The sequence below is a fragment of the Rattus rattus genome, chromosome 7 (genome assembly GCF_011064425.1).
Source record: "Rattus rattus isolate New Zealand chromosome 7, Rrattus_CSIRO_v1, whole genome shotgun sequence".
In the NCBI taxonomy this organism is placed as follows: Eukaryota; Metazoa; Chordata; class Mammalia; order Rodentia; family Muridae; genus Rattus; species Rattus rattus.
This window is the reverse complement of record NC_046160.1, coordinates 23,847,966-23,873,674: the sequence shown is the minus strand read 5'-3', so window position 1 is coordinate 23,873,674 and position 25,709 is coordinate 23,847,966. Positions and strand designations below refer to the sequence as shown.

Below are 25,709 nucleotides of genomic sequence, written 5' to 3'. Positions count from 1 at the left end.
AGAGCAAGAAATTAATTAGGGAAATAAGAGTTTTAACATTTTTGAAGATACATAAAAGAAACAAGCTCATTTTTATATTTTTGGTTGTGAGCCTAGCCTTTAACGGCTGAGCCATCTCTCCAGCCCACAAGCTCATTTTTAAAAAATCACCAAAATAGTAACATACCATCCAACTTTTCCTCAAAATACTTATTTCTTTCTAAGGTCAGTTACAAGAAAACTACAGATTTGGTATGCTGTTTTCATTTCTCGTTCCTTGAAGATAGAACATCTTCCTTTAATCGCTCTGGCCTGCCCCCACCCTCCTGCTCCATCATACTCTTTTGGTTCTTGTTCTAAGATTTTCTGTCTCAACCTTCTTTGCCCTCCCTATGTAGGAAGTTAAAAGGCTGTCTGGTTATTATGGGTAATGAATCCTTAGATTTGAGAGGATTTGTGTGTACTAAAGATAGGAAGGTACCAGGAAGCACACACACAGCTCATGGCCAGCTGCTATTCCTCTCACAAACTCTGATGTGCCCTCTCTCTGGCCTTTCATCTCGTCTTTGTCTGCCTTTTTTGCTCTATGTTCTTTTCTTTGCTCTCAGGACTTACGCTATCCTATAGCCAGTTTGTGGGGACTTCAGCTTGCTGTTGCCCTGTTTTTTTTTTTTTGTTTGTTTGTTTGTTTGTTTTTTGTTCTTTTTTTTTGAGCTGGGGACCAAACCCAGGGCCTTGCGCTTTCCTAGGCAAGCGCTCTACCACTGAGCTAAATCCCCAACCCCTGCCCTGGTTTTTTTAATGGCATTTTCTCAGCCTCTGCTAAGGGGTATTTTTTTTTTTTTTTTTTTTTTTTTTTTTTTTACTGTGTTTCTTTTCTTGTATTCCTACCAAAGGGTTCTGGCCTGGCACAGTTTATCACTTGTTTGAAATGGCACAAATAACCAATTGCTATGGTTTGTGAACTCCGAGTATATACCCCAAAAGACATGAGCTAGACATTTGGTTCTTGTTGTGATAATACTGGGAAGTAGAAGAACCTTTAACAAATGGTGCCTAAACTGGATGTGGTAGCACATCCCAGTAATCCCAGCTCTGGGGAGGCTTGAATAGTATTGAGAGTTGGAAGCCAACCTGAGCCACATTGTGAATTTGATATGTAGTAATGCCCTCTGCTTAAAAAGGAGGAGGAGGAGGAAGAAGAGGAAGGGGGAGGAGGAGGGGGAGGAAGAGGAAGAAGAGGAGGGGGAGGAGGAGAAGACAGGGAGAGGAGGAGAAGGAGTAAAGGGAAGTAATTGGGTCATCGATGTGAGGCATCAACTCTGGAGAGCGGTTGTTTAAAATGAGACCGCCTCATATGATCATCCTCTTGTGCATTTAGCCTTTTTTTTTTCAGCTTCTTTGCTGTTGTTTAGCTTGGTTATAACATTGCCAGGTGGATCTTTACTAGGCCTCAGCCGACTCCATGTAGTTAGTTTAGATTCCTTAGAGTATTCAGCCTCCGGGATTTTATTGTAGAAAGAAACAGTGCTAATATACACTGGTCAGCTACTTTGTTGATTTGTTGGTGGGCCTGGCACACCCAGTTTGTGCCTTAGATTTAGACCATGTATGGCAGGGACTATAAACAGGACAACCCTTTTTAGAGGAGACTGTGAGAGCAAGCATAGAAAACTGTATCTAGGCAAGTGCTCCATTCTTTGAGCTACTTCCCTATCCCTGATTTTATATATTTTAATTAATAGTTCTTTGAACTTTATCTTAAAGCTGTCCAGACCAAGTCAAAGAAGACTTTAGCAAAACCTAATCTAAAGAACATTGTGGTGGTGGAAGGTGTCCGCATTCCATTTCTGCTGTCAGGCACTTCGTAAGTATAAACTGCTCATGTTAGTTGCTTCTCTTCCAGTGCTGTTTGAAGTAGTCTTTGTAGGGAACAATACAGTTAGTGGGAAAACCAGTATAAAACCAGTTAGTATAAAACCAGTATAGAATGAGTCGAGTCATTGGGGGTGTATTATGGCAAGACGTTGTATTCTTTTATAAACTAGCTTGCCATGGCATTAGTCTGAAATAGCCCTAGTTGAGGGTCCAGTGTAGGGCTGGAGAGATGGCCTCCAGCCTTCAGCCTCCGGCCTTCAGCCGTTAAAGGCTAGGCTCACAACCAAAAATATAAGAGAGTCCAGTGTAGAGCCAGACACCATCTTTCCAATAGAACTATCCTCCTCTCCCTTCCCCTCCCCTCCCCATCCCTCCCCTTCTGTAGACACAGTTTGGGAGCTGAGAATGGGCTCATTCTGAAGTGCTGAGAGTGATGTTGCTTTGGCCTTCTGAAAATGATGAGACTTGGAGTTGACACAGCTGGTCCGATTGCTGGTCATAGCTCAACCCCAAGTATTTTGGACCACCCTGAAAATTCCTCAGAATCAAACAGCTGGGTTTTTTAGGCTTTTCTATCCTCTGAGTGAAATTCAGTCTACACAGAAGCTGCTAATGGGTTCTGTTAAGGAAGCAGTTAGTTCTGCTCTGTTTATATTGTTAGTTTTTAAGTATTTGTACTTTGGACAGGCAGTCACTAACATTTAAAAACTTACCGGGGAATATTAGGCTCCAGTTTGAAAAAAAAAAAAAAAACAAGGCCTTTCTTTATGTATTCATATGGAAGATTTGAGATCTTGAAGATATATCACCTTTAAAAGGCAAGGCATAGGGCTGGAGAGATGGCTCAGCAGTACTCAGCAGCACTGGATGGTTTTCTAGAGGAACTGGGTTCAGTTCCCAACACAGCCTGGCAGCTCATAACTGTCTGTAACTCTAGTTCCAGGACATCCGTACCCTCATGTAGACACACACATGATAAACATGTCCAAAACATCGACACACACAAAATAAAAATAAATGAATTTTAAAAATGCAAGGCATAAAAGAGGTAGTGAGTCAGCTCAGTGGGTAAAAGTGCTTGCTACCAAACTTCTTGACACAAGTACAGTCCCAGGAAAGCAGGGACTTGTACAGGTTGTCCTATGACTTCCCCAAGTGTACAAGTACACACAACATGAAATGATTTTAAAAAAAAGACTTGAAAGCAAGTTGTAGAGCACTGTGTATAATAGAGAAGAGGAGGGAGAGAAGAGTAGGAAGCCTGTACTTAGTGACTCCTCTCTAGCAGACCCTGTAGGAAGGGAAAGTAGTAGCTACAGAGAGGAGGAAACTGACAGCATCTCAATCACCAGTAAGGTCATCTTAATGCCATGCACCCTGAGAGGAAGCAGATGAAGAGTGCTTTGTCTCCAGTCTCAGGTGTCAAGTGTCAGAAGTCATCACCATCAAGATAAATTGGGAAACTGCCAGTCTAGAGAGGCTAAACCAGCATAACTAGATGCCAGGAAGCACTGTGGGTTAGACCCTGGAGCAGGAAAAGGATGTTCATAAAGTTAGTAACTTAAAGAAGCTGGGTAGAGGATGTCAGGAACTCCACCCTGTCTTTTCTGCTCTTTGGTAAATCTCTGATTAGTTCAATGGTAAAACTTTCTTAAAAAGCAATTAAAACACACCCCATACAAAAAAAAAATTGTAGTACCCAGCTGGGCAGTGGTGGAGCAGGCCTTTAATCCCAGCATTCAGAAGGCAGAGGCAGGCGGAGCTCTGAGTTCAAAGCCAGCCTGATTTACAGAGCTAGTTCAAGGATAGCTGAGACTACACAGGAAACACTGTCTTGGGGTTGGGGATTTAGCTCAGTGATAGAGCGCTTGCCTAGCAAGCGCAAGGCCGTGGGTTCGGTCCCAAGCTCCGGGGGGTGGGGTGGGGGGGGAAGAAACACTGTCTTGAAAAATTAAAAAAAAAAAAGAACACCACTCCCTCAAAAGCTGTCAAGGGGAGGTTAGCTTTCCTTTCCTTTTCTTTTCATCCCTTTCCTTCCTTTCTTTTTTTTTTCTTTTTCTTTTTTTCCTTGAATTCCAAGAGAGGGTTTCTTTATGTAGCCCTGGGTGTCCTCAAACTAGCTCTGTAAACCAGACTGGTCTGTCCTGGCCTCCGTAGACCAGGTTGGCCTCAAACTCAAAGATATCCACCTGTCTCCACCTCCTGAGAGCTGCACCACCACTGCTCTGCAAGAAAAGCTTGGTTTTAAAGAGTATTTGACAAATGCCATGGCAAGTAGAAAGTATAGCTACTATATTATTTCTGTTTTGGGCAGTGGTGGAGTGTTTGTTTGTTGGTTTGGTGTTTTTGAGACAGGGTCTCCTGCTGTAGCTGGACTGGCCTAGAATGCATGGGCGTTTCCCCAGCCTTGACCTCCCAGGCGCTGGGATTATAGCCTGAGCACCATGTTCAGCTAGAACGTCAATTTTGTCAGACACTCAGCAAGTTCTACAGGGGTTTAGGGCTTGTCAGGCTTTTTAAGATGACAGCAAAGTCACTATTTCCTCATTTGAACTGCTGGACTGACTTGGGTAGTAAGATTAGCTGTGTTGTCAGCAGCATATGTTAGTCTGTATGCATTAAAATTTTTTTAATTCTATTGAAACTCTAGGTTTTTGGTTTAAATTATTGTTTTCTTTCCCCAGGTATAAAGACCTAATGCCACATGATTTGGCTAGAGCCGCACTTTCGTAAGTAGATGAAGTTCCCTGTTCTCTCATCTAAAATGTTTTTGTAGTTTTGCGCTTGAAGTGTAGCACGTTCTGTAGACATCTCATTCCTAGGGCATGTTAAACTTTATGTGGAAAGAAGCAACAATAACTAGCTCTTAGCAAGGTTTTTGAGACAGGGTTTCACCATGTGATTCTGACTGACCTAAAACTGACTATAGACCAGGCTAACCTTTAATTCAGGGATTGACCTATCTCTGCCTCTCAGTTGTCAGGATTAAAGGTATATGTCATAAGACTAAATTTTTTTTCGATAAGACTAAATTTAATTTTTTTTGACTAAATTTAATTTTAACTGTATATGTTAAATTTTAACAGCTTTGATTGTAAAGCATCTTTATTTTGCAAGCTTAGCATATAGCATCTTCACATGACTGTACTTTTGGTGGTGGTACGTATGGTCTTTATTATCGTATTCTTAGGCTGGCCTGGAACTCATTATGTAGGCCAAAATGGCTTCAAATTCACCGAAACCTGCCTGCTTCATCTACATGTACATGGTGGCAAATATTCATACACATAAGATAAAAATTAAGAAAAAACCTTGAAGGTTCCTATGCAAACCAAGTAAATTTAAATGAGATAAAATGAGGCTGAGATGGATACGGTGTAGGACAGTCTCTCTACATTCCAGAGATGTCTTGTTTTAGTGTCTGCTCGCAGCCAAAGTCTCTTCCTAGTTGGAAAACGCTACTCTTTCCTTTCTGCTCACTGTCACTCACTCAGTGTTCTTGTCACCTACCAGACTTTAAGAGCAAAAGGCAGTAGGGTTGTTTCCTCTCCCTAATTACGTAGTAATCATCTCCATCCCCAAATCTCTATGTAGCTGTGTTTGGGAATTGTCTCTTTAGGTACTTGTGATCATAACTACAACATACTTTTCTTGGGCCTCTGTGCTCTACATTTGACACTGAAACCTGTGCTTGGCCCTGTCTTCCTTTGATTTATTGTATTGCAACTTTCTGATTTTCTTCCATCTTGCTTTTTTATTCTGCTTCCCTCTCCTTCCTGTCTCTCCTTTCCTTTCCTCCTTCTCTTTATGTCAGTGTATGGCCTTGAGTACAGGAGGTAAATGCTCTGCAGTGAACTACACCCTTAACTCCATTCAGATACTACATAACTTATTTTTGAGTTTTGACAAATGTATACTCATGTCCTATTTTTGATGCGACTCCTTTATTTATTTAAAGATTTATTTATTTAATTTATGAATGGGAGTACACTGTCTCTCTCTCTCCAGACACACCAGAAGAGGGCATCAGATCCCATTACAGATGGTTGTGAGCCACCATGTGGTTGCTGGGAATCGAACTCATGACCTTTGGAAGAGCAGTCAGTGCTCTTGACCTCTGAGCCATCTCTCCAGCCCTAGATGGGACTCCTTAAATGCTTATCTCTATATTGGGAAATGGTATTTACTTTAATGTTTGAGTCTCTTGAGACAGAGTTTTGCTACATGTTACCACCTATCTTCAAATTTATTGCAGTCCTTTTTCCTCCGTGTCATGAGTGCTGGAATCATGGGCATGTGTCAGTATGCCTGTTCCAAGGCACTGGAAATTAAATACCAAGTTAGCACCTACGGCATGCTCATTCCTTCTTGAGAGTTACTGCTCCTTGTTTATATAGTGGTCTGAACTAAAATATATGTATATTATTTAAATTATGCTTTTATATTAATATTTAAAATTTAGCATTTCCACAATTACACTTGGTTTTTTTAATATCTATCTCTCTTTGTATTGATTTCTGGTGATATTAGCTAACATTGTTGCTATTTCAAATGTTTTTTTATTTTTTATTTTGCTATTTGTGTTTGTTTTTGCTTGCTCAGGCAGGCATATGCCACAGTGGGCATGTAGAAGTCAGGACAGGATCTGTTTTACCCACTGAGCCTTCTGGGTGTCCCCAAGGTTTTTTATTTGTTTATTTGTTTGTTTATTGAGGCCAGACCTCGATGCATATCTCTGGCTGGCCTGGATTGACTTGTAGACCAGAATGGCCTTGAACTCACAGAGATCTGTCTTCTGCCTCCTGAGTTTGGGATTGATGTATTACCATGCCTGGCTTCTTAAATTATCCCACCGCCACTCCCATCTCCAGCCACAGCTGAGGACTGAACCAGGGTTTTTGCTTCCTATGCAAGTGTTCTATCACTGAGCTAACTCCATCTGCCCAAGTTATTTTTGATTATTTCTTTCCAACGTCTCATTACCAAGTAGCCATCAAATAGTGTCTCTTCACTCGTTTCCTTGTTGGTAAGCTGTTAAGTGTTTGTGTCTGACCATTTAAAAGGAAAGGCTTATCTTTGTGTGTTGTGGAGATTGGGACTGAACCGAGGGCCTTGCGTGTACTATGTGAGCACTCTCCTCTGACCTGCACATCCAGGGCACGGTTCCCTGTTTAAAATGGACAGTGTTTTATGTGGTGTTCTCTAGCGTACCTTCATGTATGAATGTTTCTTTCCTTTGGATTTCTGCCTTTAGGGGTTTGTTGTATCGGACCAATATTCCAAAGGATGTTGTTGATTATATCATTTTTGGTACAGTTATTCAGGAAGTAAAAACAAGCAATGTGGCTAGAGAGGTAAGTAAAGCAAAATTTATATTGTTTAAAGAGATTAATAAAGCTGGATATAGTGGCTGATGCTTATAATGTATTCTTGGGAGGCTGAGGCAGGAGGATTGCCATGGAGTCCAAGGCGTATCTGGGCTATCCAGTAAATTCCAGATTTCCGGCCATGCAGGACTACATAGTGATACCCTGTCTCCCCCGACAATCACATCCTTCCTCCAAATTAGCAAAAAGTCTGTTTGAATTTGAATTAATATTTAATAATTTCTTTTGTATGTGCATGTGTTGCTAGAGATCAGACCCAAGGCTTTGCATATGTCAGGCAAGGCAAGTGTTCTCTACTAAGATACATGCCCAGCCTAGAAATTACCATTTTAAAGTCATTAAACTCTTAAGATCCATTAGCTAAACATGTATTTCATTTAAAATCAGATGCTGTATACTATTATTATGTTTCCACATTTTGCCATAGGTCAGATAAATTGTTTGAGTGGGTTTAGGAACTGTTAGTTCATTTGTCCTTTGTGTTAGAGAAACAGTATAACAATGCAGCTGATGCTTCTCTTTTAATACTAGCCATTATGGTTTCTAATTAAACTTTAACAGTGTGGCCAGTTTCACTTGGTTTTTGTAGTAGGAGGAAGCCTTGCCTATGATTTGTTACCTTTGACTAGATGACACGTAGGCAGGGTTGGTTTTTTTTATGTAGCTATTTCCCAGGAGTTTACCTTTAGCCTAGTTGGCACACATCTAGCGTTCATTGGGCAATGGAGATAATGACAGCCTTGGAACTAGTATGCGTATCACACAGGCATTTGACAGTGGCAGTTCAGAACTGTCTTCTGGGCTTTGCTTCAGTTGGATGAAGTTGGCTTTCACACATTTGTCTTATTTCTCGTCTGTAGCTATGAAGGTAATTACTTCGTTGTCAGCCAGGACAGAGGGCAAATGTGCAGATCAAAGCCATTCGTTCTCTCACACTCCCACATGGCGAATGTTAAACCAGCACTACCCAAGGTCACAAAGTGAGCAGCCAGTGCTACTGAGGGCAAGGAGAGCTGGGCGCAGGGAGAGGTCTGTCTCCTCTCCGGAGCATTGGCTTTTCCTCTGCAGCTGCACATTTGAACACACCTGATAAAGAGTTCCAGTGGGCTATTAAAGAAAAGCCAAAAAGTTTGTGGGATAAAATATACAGGTGACTCTCAGAAGCGCTACTTACCTTGTTCAACTGTAGAATGGTTGAATAAATTATAATGATGGAATGATGGAATAGTATTAGTCCATTAAAAACCATGTTACAAAATTTATAAAAAAAAGTTTCATGAGTACATAAAACCACCAAGTTTCTTACACTGCAACTTCTGGATCATGGAAATAAAGTGACTTTCATAAGACTGAAAAAGTAAATGTTAAATCTGTTTCAATTTTCTCTACATTCTTCTTTTCCTCAAACAAAAACCATGATGTTTTTCTGTGATTTTTTTTTTCTGAAAGTTTTACATCTATATGCACATCCCAGCTGTTGATTAGCATGAGGAAGTTTCTTCCCTGAACCTCAGACTATAACATCAGTCATGTCATACGCCACATAATTTCTTGTTTTATGAAGCCCTGAATACCCTGGAACTTACTGTGTAGACCAGGGTGGCCCCAAGCTTACAGAGATGCACCTTCCTCTGCCTCCAAAGTACTGAGAGTAAAGACATGCACCACCACCCCTACCTCTCCAGGTCATTGTAGTAGCTAAGGAGAAAGATGGCGGTGATAGGACAGTCAGGAAAGTAAGTAGTAGGACTTAAACTCTAACTTAACCCAGCTGAAGAATTTCATTAGGATCTGTGCTAATTTATTTTTTTAAAGATCTATTTATTCATTATGTATACAATATTCAACCTGCATGTATGGGTGCACACTTGAAAAGGGTACCAGATCTCATTGTAGATGGTTATGTGCCCTCATGCGCTGATTGGGAATTGAACTCAGGACTTCTGAAAGTGCAGAAGTGCAACCAGTACTTTCTTCCTTCTCTTCCTCCTTCTCCTCCTCTTCTTCCTCTTCCTCCTCTTCCCAAAGCCAGTGCTCTTAACCTCTGAGCCATCTCTCCAGCCCACAATGACCTGTCATAATTTTAATATGAAATCCTAAAAGTCTTTGTGTCCCTAGCAAACCTGATTTTACTGAAAGACCTCAATGTATTTCTCCTTCAACTTAATTTCTTCCTTTCTTCTTGTTGTCTTGAAAGTGATTCAGTCTTTAAATAGAAGAATGGACAAGGGTCACCAGTACCAGTTCTATTTAAAGCTTTGGTAGACCTGTGTGTCAGCTGGAGCCAAGGGTAACATGCTGCAGTGCCCTCCTGAGGATCAGGCTGTTATGACCTGAGTGCCCTTACCCTTGTCCCACTGTGGAGTCCTCTTTGCCCCTAACACCTGCTTCTGATTGCCTTTCCAACTGGTTAGGGCAAGTCAACTTGTACAGATCCCAGGAAGTAGTTTTTAGTACAGTTACGCACTTAGTATCTGGCCTCCCTAAAGACATCAGAATAAGGTCATACTGGTGTATACAAAAGTAACAGCTCCTATAGATGGCAAGTAGTTTCAAGCACAGTGTAAGTATAGTGACAGAGACCAGCTAAAAGACATGGAGCTTTTTAAATCTGGAATTTGCAACATTCATGTCACTAGACTGTAGGACAATTCTGATGGTAATTAAGTAGTTTTTAAAAAGGACTACTAAAACAGTCTTTGTAAAGGAGTTCCACATTTCATCATAAGGGTGGGAGGTGTTGGAAACTTTTTTCCCCCGCTAAAGTAAAGCTTTAGTATTAAAAAGATTTTCTTCTTAGCAAAAATGGAATGTTTTGGTAACATAAGATTTGCCAATAAATCATGTAAAACAAATATAGATGTCTTAGTGTCATGTTCGACTTTGGCTGTGTCGTGAAATCAGAGGCCACTTTCATTAGATTAGTTAGGAGGTCCTCAAATGTTCTCAGAGCCCCTAAAGTGACATTGATTGGAGTCACTTTCTATGTCATTGTTCTGGATAGTTTCTCTGATAGTCATAAACTGGCCTGACCCTTATTCATTAGAGGTTCTCTTGTGAGTCAGGCGGTTCTCCAGAGTTCCTTTTATTGAATTGAACATCTCTATATTTGGCAAGTTTTCAAATTTTACTTCATCTTTAGGTCAATAGTGGTGTTGTTTGAGAGAGCTGAGTGGGATCTCTGTATAATGGTTAGGGCTTTCTTGTGGTCCCAGTGGTCATCGTGGAAACACTTCATGCTTTTGCTCTGCTGCTAGACTTTATAGCTTCAGGGATCCGTGAAAACCCCACCTGTGATGCGGTTTCATCGCTCTTTCAAGCGTATATTATTTTTAAGTAAGATAAAATGATATCTTTTGAAGACTTGAAGCAAAGCATCGTTAATAATTAGATGAGGTTGAAGAGTACTGTAGCCTTTATATCACACCCAAGAATGGCTACCAAGCTCTGGACTTAGTGGTCCCCAGGCTGCATACCTGAGTAGCGGGGAGGCCGAGGCAGGAGGAATACAAGTCCATGGCCTGCCTGGGCCACAGAATGAACTCAAGGCCATTCTGTGACATCCTGTTTCAAAATAAAAAGTAAAAAGTGCTAGGATATATCTCAGTGGCAAGAGTGCTTGTTGAGCATGCGTGAGGCTTAAGGTTCAACCCCAGTACTACAGAGACAAAAAAGAAAACAAAGTGGACTAGTAAGATGACTTAGCTGTAAGAGGTGTGCTGACAAGCCCGATGGCCTGAGTTCAAGCCTGGAACCCATTCCCACGATGACCTTTGTCCTCCACATGTATGTCCTGATACGCATGTACCCTACATGTAATCACATATAAAAATTTTTAAATAAAAAAATTTGTGGGGTTGGGGATTTAGCTCAGTGGTAGAGCGCTTGCCTAGGAAGCGCAAGGCCCTGGGTTCGATCCCCAGCTCCGGAAAAAAAAGAACCAAAAAAAAAAAAAAAAAAAAAAAATTTGTTACCAGGAATTTGACAGTACCTTTCCGTGTCTAGAAGAAAAGTTAAAAAGCCATTTTGCGATGGGTTTAATATTTTAATCTGCTTTGTAAAATATTGAAATAAACCCTTTCATAATTCACCAGGCAAAGTGGTGCTCAGAGCCTGACTCACATGTGTGTTTTCTCTCCCTCACTATTCCTTGAAGGCTGCCCTGGGAGCTGGCTTCTCTGATAAGACTCCAGCTCACACTGTCACCATGGCTTGTATCTCTTCAAACCAAGCCATGACCACAGGTATGTGTAAATGGAGTCCAAAGGTGCTTGTGATTTTACTCCTTTTAATTGGTCTTTAGGGAAGTAAGTGTTCAGCACAGCACAGCACTCTTAATTTGTGTTTTTATAAAGATAAAATTATATAAAAGCTATGGATTTTTCGGAGTATTTATGCCCCGTGGGGATAGTTGAATTCGTTCTTAGTCGTAGGCTGTCTGCTCCTGGGACTGTCAGGGGGAGGAGGTGCATAGTTTATTCTCTTGATAACTCTGATAGGACATTTTCCCATGAGGACAGAGTCTGCAGCCTCAAGTATCACCATAGTTGTCAAGCCCTACTCTAGATGGTCTAAGTTTTAGGGAGAAGATGGTTAATTGTAAGTCAGTTGTTGAATAAACATGAGGATCAGATGGATCCCTAGCACCTACTAAGTGTCATATCAGCGTGACAGCCTGTTTGTAATCCCATCCGCAAACCAGGGTGGCTGACTGGCTGGCTAGATGATGCAAATTGGTGAGATGTATTCAAGTGAGAGAACTTGTCTCAGTCTACAAGATGGGGCACAATTAAAGACATACCAAGTTCTGGCCTGTACACACACACACATACACTTTTGCCCTTGTGTTCCCTAACACATGACAGCACACATTTGCACATGCAAAATGCTTTTATTTTTAATTCACTGTCTACCCACATCTTTTGCAATCTATGTGGCATTTCACCTAAAATTGTGGGACACTGAACAGACAGGAAGCTTGACAGGCTTAGTACTCAATGGTATTGTAATAGTATCAAGGCCAGGTTGGGCATTTGAGTTCATGAGTGGGAGGAGTAAGGCTAGAGGCAGTGGTTGGGGACTTCTGAGTGGTGTGTGACTGACTCCCATTTAAAGCAGCAGAATCACATGCCACTTGCCATAAAGGGAAACCCACATCTGAGAAGTCCTATAGCAGGAATTAGTATTCTCTCTGTGGGGGGTGGGGAGAAAACCTTTCTGAAAACTTAATCTTAGAGCATATTAAGTATGGAAGATGTTTAGGTTTCGAATATTATTTGAGTTGGGCTGGAGAAATGGCTCAGCACTGGCTGATCTTCCAGAGGACCTGGGTGTGATTTCCAGCACACGTGATAATTCATAATTACTAACTAACCCCATTTCCAGGAGATCTGAAGCACTCTTGGCCTCTGTAGGCACTCGGCACAAATGTGCTGTACACACACATGTGCCGGTGAAACACTGACATACAGAAAATAAGTTAAAGAGGACATCACTTGAGTGGAGTTAGTAGTTGATGTCCTGTGTCTTGGATGAAACTTTTCTCAGGTGTGTTGAATGTATTTTTAGACATTTAAAATGTTTTCTTATACTTACCTTTATATGTGTCAAACCTTGGGTTCAGTTTCCAGAAGTGCAAAAATTGTAAGGTAGTAGCCCCGTTGACAAGTTAAAAACCAGCTGGGTATAGAGGTACACATTTTTAATCCCAGCACTCAGGAGGCAGAGGCAGGTGGATCTCTGTGAATTTGATGCCAGCCTGGTTACACAGCTATTTCCAGGGCAGTCAGAGCTATACAGTGAGACCCTGTAGTTAGAAACTGATTACTGTTATACAAAACTGATAACTGTTTCAAAGATTTTTTCATATTTTTTGTATGCATGCATGTTATGATGCATGTATGCATGTTTTTTGTATGCATGCATGTTATGATGCATGCATGTAGGTGGAAGGATAACTTGTGGAAATTAGTTTGCTCCTTCTACCATACATGCTCTAGGGATGGAGCTTAGGTCCTCTGGCTTGGCTACGAGTACCTTCACCTGTTGAGCCATCTTGCTGGCCCCCTTTTATATAGCTTTTAAATCAAGTGTATATTTCAATGGTTTGTTATTCCTACAGTTGTTCATGCACATGTACTCTGTACCTTGCAGCTGTTGGTCTGATAGCTTCTGGCCAGTGTGATGTCGTCGTGGCTGGTGGTGTTGAGTTAATGTCTGACGTCCCTATTCGTCATTCAAGAGATATGAGGAAAATGATGCTTGATCTCAATAAAGCCAAGACTCTGGCCCAGCGCCTGTCCTTACTCACTAAATTCAGATTGAATTTTCTGTCCCCTGAGGTAAGCCTTATGAATTAATATAAATACAGATCCAGAGCATCCTGAGGATCGATCACAGTTAGATCTAGCACGTATTCTAATACTTATATATCCTCTTGATTATAGGACAGGGTGTTTGGTCAAGATTGGGAGTGGGAGTAGTTACAAAAATTGAACCGTAATCTGGGCATGGTGGCACATACCTTTAATCTCAGCCCCGCAGAGACAGAAACAAGTGAGTCTATAAGTGCAAGGCCTAGCTGATTAACATGACGAGACCCTGTCTCTAAAAGTGTATTTTTTAGCTCTCTTTAGAAATCTGTTTTCTCAAGCTGGGCAGTTCACACCTTTAATCCCAGAACTCAGGAGGCAGACAGAGACAGATAGAACTCTGAGTTCAGAGCCTGCCTGATCTATAGAGAGAATTCCAGGACAGACAGGGCTACACAGAGAAACCGTGTTTCCAAAACAAAAAAGAAGGAAAGAAAGAGAGAGAGAGAGAGAGAAAAAAAACAAACCAAATGTTTGCTTACAAAGAGCTTTTTTTTTTTTTTTCTTTAAGCCAAGGCCTTGCTAGGCTGTCCTCAAACTTAAAATCCCCCTGCCTCAACTTCCTGAGTGCTAGTGTTATAGGCATGTGCCTCTGTATCCAGCCAATAACTAGACTCTAGACTGAGCTATGCTGTGCATCATCTCATACCTCTAAAGAGTAGAGCTGTTCCCTGTCTCCTTTGCCAGCTCCCTGCAGTGGCTGAGTTCTCCACTAACGAGACAATGGGCCACTCTGCCGACCGTCTGGCTGCTGCCTTTGCTGTTTCTCGAATGGAACAGGATAAATATGCACTGCGTTCTCACAGTCTGGCCAAGAAGGCACAGGATGAAGGACATCTTTCTGATATTGTACCCTTCAAAGTACCAGGTGAGTGGTGATAGCTACTGGGGTGTTCTGAATTGACTCAGTTGCTACAAAAACTTAAACATTGGTTTTTTAAAAGGATTCTTTTATTTTTGTTATGTTTTTCTGTGTGTGCCTTAGTATGTCATGTGCATGCAGGTGTCCACAGAGCCCCTGGACCAGAGGTTACAATGGTTGTGAGTCAGCTGACGTAAGTGCTGGGCACCACACCTGGATCCTCTGAAAGAGCAGCAAGTGCTCTTGATGATTGAGCCACCCCTTCAACCCTAAACTGAAAACATTAAGTGATAATTTTTAAAAAACAGATTCTACCATGTGTGGCTCTGGCCTGCCCTGAGCTCACAAAGAGAACTGCCTTTGCTCCCTGTTGCTATGATTGTTTCCAAGATAATCCGCTTTTATTCTTTCTTTTTTCTGTTTTCTTTTGTTGTTGTTGTTTTAGTTTTTCTAGACAGGGTTTCTGTATAGCCCTGGCTGTCCTAAACTCTCTGTGGATCCACCTGCCTCTGTCTCCTGAGTGCTGGGATTGAAGGCACGCACTGACACCACTCCATTCAGCTTTTATTCTTAAACATAGACTCAAGTTTAGATTTATGTTGTAACACCAGTAAACATAAAAAAGGGTTTTATTGTTTTTTTAAAACAAGGTGTCATATAGACCTGGTTGGCCTCATATCGTGTAGCTGAGGCTGGCCTGGCATTCCTAATCCTCCGCCTCTACCTCCCAAGTAGGATTTCACACATGTACTACCATGCCCAACTTTCTTACTTTCTTTCTTCCTTTTTTTTTTTTTTTCCCCGGAGCTGGGGACCGAACCCAGGGCCTTGCGCCTGCTAGGCCAGCGCTCTTCCAATGAGCTAAATCCCCAACCCCCATGCCCAACTTTCTTAAGGTTTTCTTTCATTAATCACTTTACATCCCAATTACAGCCTTCTCTCCCTTCCCTCCTCCCGGACCCTCCCTCACATTTACCCCCCCCCCCACCCCCACCTGTGTGTGTTCACAGTCTGTCAGTGGAGGTCAGAGGATGCTTTAAGAATCAGTTTTCTAGGGTTGGGGATTTAGCTCAGCGGTAGAGCACTTGCCTAGCAAGCGCAAGGCCCTGGGTTCCGTCCCCAGCTCCGAAAAAAAAAAAAAAAAAAAGAATCAGTTTTCTCCTTCAAGTAGGTTTTGGAGATCAAACTCAGGTCACCAGTCCCCATGACAAGTTCCTTCACCTGCTGGGCCATCTCACTGGTTCCGTTTGGTTTGTAGCTTTAACTGGCCTCTCACTTGTAGCAGTCCAAAATCTTAACCTCCCAAGTGCTTAGATTACAGGTATGAGTCACAATGCCTGGGTCCAGCCTTTTTAAAATTCCTGATTCATATGACTTCTATTAGCTAAATTTGAGTGAGGGTTTTAAGAAAATATGATGTTGGGGTTTTGGTTTTTTTTTTTTTTTGGAGACAGGATTTTACTGTGTAATTCTGGCTGGCCTGATACATGGTCTGTAGGGTGTCCTCAAACTCACAATGGTCTCCCTGCCTCAGACTCCAAAGTACTAGGTATGCCTGGCGTGATGCCTTTTTGTACTTGTGTGTACATCTGTAACTAAATAAATGAAACAAAATGAAATTTGGTTATGTTTTAACTGTAAAAGGCTCTTTTAGAGATGAGGCTATGTACAACTCAGCTGTAGAGTGCTTGCTCGGGACAGTCAGGGACCTGTAGCAGTGGTGGCCATGGGGGGTGGGGATATTGGTCCCCAGCTCTGGAAAGAACAAAAAGGTTTTCTTTATAGTTGATAGATAAGATTTACATTTCCGGGGCTGGAGTGATGGCTCAGTGGTTAAGAGCACTGACTGCTCTTCCAGAGGTCCTGAGTTCAATTCCCAGCAACCACATGGTGGCTCACAACCATCTGTAATGAGATCTGATGCCCTCTTCTGGTGTGTCTGAAGACAGCTACAGTGTGTTTATATACATAAAATAAATAAATAAATCTTTAAAAAAAAAGATTTACATTTATTTTCACTGTTCTTAAAAGCGTATGTGTCTGTGTATGGATGTACACTCATGCATATAGGTTCTTTAGAGACCAGAAGAGGGCATTGGCTTCCCTGGAGCTGGAGTTACAAGCAGTGTGAATTGCCCAGTGTTGGTGCTGGCCACTGAACTTGGGTCCCTAGAAAGAACAGCAAATGTTAAACTCTGAGCCATCTTTCCAACCCCTGTCCTTAGCATTCTTAAAGCATATTGCTTTAGAGAAGATACATAATGCTTACAGTTTCTTAGAGTTAAAATTTTCATTTTCTTACAGGAAAAGACACAGTTAGCAAAGATAACGGGATCCGTCCTTCCTCACTGGAGCAAATGGCCAAACTAAAGCCTGCATTCATCAAACCCTATGGCACAGTGACAGCAGCGAATTCTTCTTTCCTGGTACCGGTCATTGCTATTGTGTTTAGCAGTGGCGTTTCTATAGACTCAGTAGAAGCGCTTGCAGCACATTTGCTTGTGTGTGGTTGGAGACTTAAAATAAAGCTTTTCTCTGTAGAGAAAATGTTAAAGGAAGATCATTTAAAAAACAAACACAAACTGGGCGTGATAACATATCTCTGAGCCCAGCATTCAGGATGTACAGGCTGGAAGATCAAGAATTCGCAGGCAGCCTACCTGTCTCAGAAATCCAGTACATGAGTTTTACTCTCAGATAGATTTCCTTGTGTAGCCTAGGCTGGCTTCAAGCTATAGTCCTGCCTCAGTCTTCCCAGTGCTGGAATCACAGGCATGAACCCTGTTTAAGCACAAGGTTTAAAATCATAGTTTGAAGGTCTTAAATGTCTCACCATACTAATACAAAAGCTGTTCTTGTTATGAAGTTGGCCATTCATCAAACTCGTATTGCTTATGGTGAGCATCGTAAGTGGGAAGGACAGTTCTGATACATTATGGTGGTGTAGATTAGCCACTGAGGATATCAGAGAGGCTTCTCAAAAGAGGTAGCAAGTGAATTTTTATTTTACTTGTTTTTTTTTTTTTAATTTGATGTGTATGGGTGTTTTGTCTGAATGTGTGTCTGTGTATTCTGTTATGTGGAGTGCCCATAAAAGCCAGAAAAGACATTGGCTGTTCTGAACCTGGGTGTCTGGATGAACAAGTGCTCTAAACCACAGAGCCACCTCTCCAGCTCTCAGTGTTTCTTTACAGTATTAACTGATCAATTTCTACCACCAAACTCAACAGTGAACATACTATTAATGTAGTATCCAAAAATCATTCTTTATGTATAGTCACCTGTGTTCCCAGACTTTCTGACCACCTTATTGGTGGCTGTGTGCTTTTTTCAGTATTGCTAAGGTTTTTAGGTTTGTTTGTTTATTATTTTATTTATTTACATTTCAACTGTTATCCCCCTTCCCAGTTTCCCCTCTGCAAATCCCTTTCCTATTCCCCCTCCCCCTGCTTCTATGAGGGTGCTTCTACCCACCCACCCACTCCCGCCTCACTGCCCTGGCCTTCCCCTACACTGGGGCATCGAGCTCCACAGGACCAAGGACCTCGCCTCCCAGTGATACCCACTAAGGCCATCCTCTGCTATATATGCAGTATTGCTGAGTTTTAAAAAGAAGATGTATAGTAAAATGTGACAACTTGTTTTGATTTTTGCATACTGTATGGAGTAGTTTCTTTTTCTTTGGAATTGTAGAGGACAGTCTTTCATTTTTGAAGTAATGGGTCCTCATTCTGAAGCTGCATCTCCCTTATTATCTTGATAAATTATAATACCTTATGAACAGTCCCTGATACCTTTGTGCTCCCAAAGTGACTCAGTGTATATACTAGATGTGATTTAATGGTGGATATAGTGAAATGAATTTGTTACATAGACTCTGTATAGATATATTAGTGGACTCATGGACAGGCTTTAGAGGTAGATGCTGGGAGACCTCCAGATGACATCATGTTGTACTGTTTCAGACTGATGGTGCTTCTGCGATGCTAATCATGTCAGAGGACAGAGCTCTGGCCATGGGTTATAAGCCAAAGGCATATTTGAGGTAAAGTTAATATTCTGGTAAATTGCTTATGACTTCTTTATTTTATTACTAGAGGTAACCTTTCTGGTTTTTGCCTAGGGATTTTATATATGTGTCTCAGGATCCAAAAGATCAGCTTTTACTTGGGTAAGAAATAAGTATTTATTTTTAAATTTCAATGAAGAAATTTGAATTTTTGATTACAGTTATTTAGTGTCTGTGTGTCTGTGTGTGTGTGGGGTCAGAAGATAATCTACAGCAATTGACTTTTCTCTTTCTGCCACGTGGGTCCCAGGGATCAGTTGCGCTCGTTTTTACACAGGTTGGAGAATGTGTTAAGTCCTAAGTTGGCATCTGTTTTCTCATTGCTACCAATTGTGTTGTATAATCAATCAGACACACAGACACACGCTCTGCTCTGTCTCATTTATGCTAGACAGCACTGCCAACACTGAGCTTCACCCCTCACCCACAGCACCTTCCACAGATGCCTCTCAGTGTCTGACCTTTCTCCGCCGCCTTCATTATAAGCTTGAGACCAGCCAAGCCCTTCTCCTGCCTTGCCCCTTTAAACAAAAGTTCCTTTTTGGTTTTAACTTACACTACCCTTCTTGCCTGTTTATTATCTGTTTTTCCAGGTCTACAATATAGTGAGGATGAAGGGCATGTCTTTTTGTATCCCCAACACTAAACATTTGTATAGTAGAACCAATTAATAAGTATAAACTCAATTTGGAGTATACTAAGAAATGCTTAAGTTAAAATGGGAAGTTTTAGGCTGCTATTTTTGTTTTCTTTTTCAGACCAACATATGCTACTCCAAAAGTTCTAGAAAAGGCAGGATTAACCATGAATGATATTGACGCTTTTGAATTTCATGAAGCCTTCTCAGTAAGTTGTTTATAAGACATGTCTGAAATGAGTATAGACATTAAAAGTATGAATGCTTATAGAGAGTGGGTTTTTTTTTTTGTATTTCAAACAGAATTTCTTTGTAGAGAAGGCTAGGTCAGAGAATCAGAGTCATACTTGTGGTGTTGAAAGCATACCTTTGGAGGCTGATTCTTTTTTTTTTTTTTCCTTTTCTTTTTTCGGAGCTGGGGACCGAAACCAGGGTCTTGCGCTTGCTAGGCAAGCGCTCTACCACTGAGCTAAATCCCCAACCTGGAGGCTGATTCTTAAAGGCCCGTTAAGAAGTGTTAAATTATTTCCTTATGACACTTTCACTGAAGTCTGAAAAAGTTACACAAGTCTATGTCTTACATAAAACCCAGAAAGAAGAGCATTAGTATAATAAAGTCTTGAATTATTTTCCCTCCTAGGGTCAGATTTTGGCTAACTTTAAAGCTATGGATTCTGATTGGTTTGCACAAAACTACATGGGTAGGAAAACCAAGGTAAGTTTCTGATAAGTAATATGCTTGAATTTCCCAGCATGCTACTGTTTTGGGTTTAGTTACCAGCTAATAATATAAAGGGGAGCTGGCCATGGTGGTACACGCCTTTAACCCCAGTACTTGGGAGGAACCTGGTCTACAAGAGCAGTTCCAGGACACCTAGGACTAGACAGAGAAACCCTGTTCTGAATGAATAAGTGAACAAACAAGAGAGGGAAAGGCTTATTCTCTTTTTTTGGCGGTACTGCGGTTGAACCATGTGTGCAGACCAAGTATTCTTCCACTGAGCTATAGTCCCAGTTTATCTCCTAATTTAAAAACAAGTTGTGAAATTGATAGTGAAAACTGTAAGCCTTTATGTTATCTTCTGTTGGTCTTGTTCAGGTGCCATGCCCTGATTTGTTAGGTATTCAGCATTAGTTACTCCTCTCTGTGTTGCTTGCTTTCGCTTAGGAAGAGCCTGACTTGATTGGTCTTAAGTGAAATTGCCCTTAAATTGGTCTTTGGTTTTGTGGGAGCCAGGTTGGAGCACCTCCTCTGGAGAAGTTTAATATCTGGGGCGGATCACTCTCTCTGGGACACCCTTTTGGAGCCACTGGCTGTCGGTTGGTCATGGCAGCTGCCAACAGACTGAGGAAGGATGGAGGCCAGTATGCTTTAGTGGCTGCCTGTGCAGCTGGAGGACAGGTACGTCACTGCAGTGTCATCAGGACTCTCACGTCCTTAGAATGTTTTATTTGAAGCATTGATGAAATGCTGTTTCTAGTGACAGAAAACATCAGTTCTCTTTTGAGAGGTGAGAAGACTATTGATTTTAATTCTGATATTAAATTGAAAGGAAAATGCTCTTTAAATGTAAGCTGGTTTTCTTTTTTAAATGTTTATACTTCTTGTTTATAATATATTTAATATATGCTCATTATGGAAGCTATATAAAATATAAAAATATATTGAAAAATAATTTATAACTGTGAGGCACTAGCATTAAAAGGATTACAATGTATTTTCTTCCTTAATGAGAAATTTTTATTCATTTACCTAGTAGTCATGACACCTTATCTATAAAGTCTAAAGTAAACAGTCTCTGTGGCTGTTAACTCAGTGATCAAGTAAGTGCTTGTCTTGCTTGTTTGAAATCCTGGGTCTGTAGCACCACACAAAACCGTCTCCTGATAACTGACTTACTCTGCAGGGGAGTTAACCTCTCCATGGTATGTGGCTGCTGTTCAGCCAGGAATTCAGTAGACGTTCTCCTGCCTACCTCACTTATGTTATAGACTCAGCATGCTCCACACTATAACATATCACTGGGAGCAAAATCCTAAAGGAAGACTAGCTGTGGCCTTTTTGGTTTTCTTAAAACAGTTTTTCTGTGTAGCCCTGGCTGTCCTGGAACTTGCTTTGTTGACCATGTTGGCCTCTAGAGATCTCTCTACCTCTGCTTCCCCAGTGCTGGAAGTAAAAGCCACTCACCAACACAGTCTTTCTTTTTTTTAAACTCTGATATAGACAGGTTTTTGTTTTCATATTATAGACCCTGTGCTAAGCAAGACAGATAAGCTCTGTAAAGGCCTAAAATCTCATCTATAGCCACCCTGAATATACCTGACGGCTGGAAGTATAGAATTATTAAAAGATGAGGTAGACAGCTTTTCTTTACAGAGTTTGAAGAAAGAAAGATTGTTTCTAAGTTGAAACATTGTTGCTTCATGGTCTGAAACTTTTTAATTGTACTAGGATTAAACACAGGGCTCCATATAGCACCCGGGACACAGCCCCTAACTCAGAGCTGTCTTATCATTTGTGTGACTCTGCTGCTGAAATCTTGCATATTTGGGTGAGAGCCTCTTATCTCTGCCTGCTCCCTTGAGGGAGATGGCTGTGTGTCTCATGTAGTCGACACAGATTCCCTTCCATTTGTGCAGTTGTCATCTCTGGTATATAGAGTGTACGTAACATTAGAGGACTTTGTGGATGAATGGAGATTATTCAGTGTCTTTCTTCTAGAAGCTTTAAGCTTGCTACTTGTTTGTTTAATTGAGCCAATTGAGTGACACCAACATGATTAGAAAATTAGAGCAAAATTTCAGTGTGGCGGATCTAGAGCAGTGCTGTTCTTTTCAGAGTTCATTTTTATTTTATGTGTATTGATGTTTTGCCTGCATGTGTGTCTGTATGAAGGTGTCAGAAACCCTGGGACTAGAGTTACAGACAGGTGTGAGCTACTGTGTGGGGGCTGGAAGTTGGACCCAGGTCCTCTGGAACAGCAGCCAGCACCCTTAGCTGCTGAGCCGTCTCTCTAGCCCAAGGCAGTCAGTGTACTTCATCTTAGGCGTTGTTAATATTTTGGGCCAGTTAATTCTTTTGGCTGTGTGCTGTAGGATGTTTTAGCATAGCCTGTACCCATGAAATTCCAATAGCAACAAGCTCTCCCCCAGCCCTACCTTGCCCGCATGTCTGTGCACACAGCTGACGCTAGTAGAAATGCCTGCCACATGACTTCTGAATGAAGAGAGTGGGAAGCACTTCCCAAGGCGAGAACCACTGATCGTGTTGAAACATGAAAATAGTGCATTTTAAGGAAAGTTGGAGGAGTGTTCTGCCTCCTGTGGGTCAGTCTAACTTTCCTATCCCTGCTCTGTCTGTCTGTCTGTCCGTCTGTTTACTTTATCAAAGTTAACTGATTATTTTGAACACATAATGTATGTGCTAAATTCCAGATGACGGTCTTGTATATGAACTTTAAACTTACATAGTATTGAATTTAGTACCTTATAAATAATAGCTTCTTAATAAATATTTGTTGGAATTGAATTGAACCTAGAAGCTGAGCTTTTCATGAGGCTGTCTACAGGTTTGATGGCAGTCCAGCAGTTAGAATGACTGTGTTTATCAGATAGGATTTAGACCCAGGAAATCCTAAATGTTTATGTTAAGACTTAAACTTGGGTCAGAACTAGTACCTAGAGCTGTGCTGAGTGTTGCAGAAAGGATGCTGTTTGTTCTTCTACCCTTAAGTGAGCTCAGTTCACCTTTTTTTTTTTCAGTTGTAGCTTTAGATTTTCTTTTGCTCTTCTCATAAATTCCATCTGCACTGCAGTTCCCCTCCCTTCCTCCATCTCTCCCCTGCCCTACTTTGAGTCTTCCCTAGATCCACCTTCCTTCTCCCTCCCCTCAGAAAAGCACAGGCTTCCCAGGGACACAACCGAACACATCATAGCAAGCTACAGCAAGGCCAGGCACATGCCATCATGTTCAGTTCATCTAACCAGAGAATAGCAAAGAGTCAAGCCCGGGCTTTAGAATCAGGATCCTTACACCCGTTTCCAAATCTCGTCTTTCTTCCCAATAGCTTTGTGATTTGACTGAGTCACTTAACTTCTCAAATCCTGTGTGGATGGGCCGGTGGTAGAGGGCTTGCCTAGCATGCCTGCAGCCCTGACTTCATCCCCCAGTACCGAAGAAACTACAATATAAAAGCAGCCATTTGCTGCATTTACTAGGACTCACACTCTTCATTAGACTGAGTCTGGTGCATTCATGGGTGGGGGGGCTGGCATGTATGTATAGCCAGTTGAATATATATAAGTACATGTATGTTTATATAATGTGTTCTGATTTAATTTTTATAAAATCTTTCTAAACTAGGCACCATGAACTCCGTTTTATAGAGGAAGTTGGGGCTTGGAGTGATCACTTTCCCGCGATCACACAGTAGTGATGGTTATGCTGTCAGCTTGTCTATGTACTGGCCGGACTTTCACTGCTTCCTTAGTCTGACTGAATTTTCTTCTTCATAGGGTCATGCTATGATTGTGGAAGCCTACCCAAAATAACTGCTCTGGAAGGAGGCGACTGATCTCTGCAGCACTCGCACTGGGCAATGCCATTTCAATGCACTACCAAGTGATACCTGCAGTTCCTAGCTCTTCTTAGGAAACAACATTTGTGGCCTTCTCTTAAATATTTTGCGATCAAGCCTTGCCAGTGTTCGAGCTTTCCGATAATCACAGCTTCTGCTCTCTAAGTTCCAGACTATCACAGATGTGTACACAGTTCTTGTTATCTCTTGTCTCTAAGACTAATGACTGCCAGCTGCTTGGAGAGAGGTTAGCTGAGGTTTAGAACCATCTTTGTAACATTTGCAGAATCTCCTCCTTCCTGTCAGTGTCCTAGAGATAATTATTTTTTCTAAAATACAAACAAATGTGCCTACATTAAGTTACTATAGAAAAAAATAATCTAAACATCTCCTAAAACTGACTTGCTTAGAGACATAGATACCATGTTGGTTGACCTTAATAAAGTAGACATGTATTAGAGGATGGTGTGTAGTCTCTTTATCAGCGGGAAAGGGGCAGCTTTTGTAACTATTACAGTCAGTTGTGAAACTGCCAGGAACGCTTATAATAGTGTGTTTCCCTCAGTTCTTAACTGAAGCAAATTGTTTTTATTGGAGATGCTCCTGTTTGTCAGGGTTGATGTAATATATAAGAACATATTTTACTTTGGCTATTATAAACCCTCTCAAATTCTTGACAACTGTGCTACATAATCACATTTATGCTATGAGAGTTGTAGCTTCAGTTTCAGACATTTGTTTGAATGTTGCTCAAATGTATGGAAGTTGCTATCAGAATCACCCTGGTCATCCGAGCACTTTTAGGCAAGGAACAGTGTTGACCTCTGAAGAAGACCTGAGAGTCCTACTGACATTTCCCCATAGTTTTCCTGGAAATTAAGACATAGTATGTATGTATGTATGTATGTATGTATGTATGTATGTATGTATGTGATATTTGCGTGGTGCTGAGAATTAAAGTCAGGGCCTAATGAATACTAGGCAAGTGTTCTACTATGAAAATGAGCTTCATCTTCTGCCTGTAATGTGAGGTGTATGTGTTTGTTTTTAAGGTTCTTCTGAATCCAAACTTACTTTTAGATGTCTGACCGAAATTTTCTCAATTGCATTTTGTAATTTATGATTTAGTGAACTTTTTGAGTAATTCTGTCTTGAAATCTTGAAATCTTGCTGGAGATAACAAGTAGTTTTCACAAGCGGCTAGCTGACGTGATGTTTGGTTTGTATTTACCACACGTTGTATGGTAGAAACAGGCTTTGAGGATGATGAGCCTGTCAGAGGGAAAAGGTACCAGGACTTACCCAGTGTCTCCAGGAATGCTTTAGGAAACCCTAGAATCAAGGAAGCAACAGCAGCACCACTAACCAAACTTCAGAAACACTTCGTTCCCAAAGTTATTTAAATACAATAATTTACACGTGAAATTAACCTTGTGAGTTACAAAAATTAATTTTGTAAGTTGGGGAAAATGGCATTAATCAAAAGCACTCCCTTCGGCTGTCCACTGGCTCAGCAGGTAAAGGTGTTTGCCACCAAGCCTGACAACCTGAGTTTAATCTCTGGGCCCCATGTGATGGAAAGAGAAAATATAAGTTGTCCTTTGACCCTACACGAGTCATGGAATGTATGCACGTATGAGCACACCCTCATGCAGAATAGGTAAATAGTAAGACAGCAGTCTTAATCAAAAACCCATCGACAGAAATAAAACACGGCACTTTTACAGGTATGCCATGTATAAAAAGGCTAGTTGTATAATACATTTCCTAATAGCCAGGCTAATAAATGAGGTAAGTTTTACAGTTATCAAATATATAAGTACTAGTGTTTTTTTTTTTTTTTTTTTCGGAGCTGGGGATCGAACCCAGGGCCTTGCGCTTCCTAGGCAAGCGCTCTACCACTGAGCTAAATCCCCAACCCCATAAGTACTAGTCTTATGCTTCCATTT

At 41.2% G+C, this 25,709-nt stretch overlaps 1 protein-coding gene across 2 annotated transcripts in view; it reads left to right on the top strand.

The window, feature by feature from the left end:
* Hadhb (hydroxyacyl-CoA dehydrogenase trifunctional multienzyme complex subunit beta) overlaps positions 1-24,220 on the top strand; it is a 33,766-nt gene extending 9,546 nt beyond the window's left edge. For both annotated transcript variants that reach the window (XM_032909052.1, XM_032909053.1), the window contains exons 4-16: positions 1,747-1,846; positions 4,542-4,586; positions 7,112-7,211; positions 11,401-11,488; positions 13,398-13,585; positions 14,303-14,483; positions 16,782-16,903; positions 18,443-18,522; positions 18,601-18,648; positions 19,305-19,392; positions 19,824-19,898; positions 20,421-20,585; positions 23,699-24,220. In XM_032909052.1, the coding sequence (XP_032764943.1) occupies positions 1,747-1,846; positions 4,542-4,586; positions 7,112-7,211; positions 11,401-11,488; positions 13,398-13,585; positions 14,303-14,483; positions 16,782-16,903; positions 18,443-18,522; positions 18,601-18,648; positions 19,305-19,392; positions 19,824-19,898; positions 20,421-20,585; positions 23,699-23,734 (1,316 nt within the window). In that variant the 3' untranslated portion in view covers positions 23,735-24,220. The remainder of the gene's footprint in view (positions 1-1,746; positions 1,847-4,541; positions 4,587-7,111; positions 7,212-11,400; positions 11,489-13,397; positions 13,586-14,302; positions 14,484-16,781; positions 16,904-18,442; positions 18,523-18,600; positions 18,649-19,304; positions 19,393-19,823; positions 19,899-20,420; positions 20,586-23,698) is intronic.
* The last annotated feature ends 1,489 nt before the right edge of the window (positions 24,221-25,709 follow it).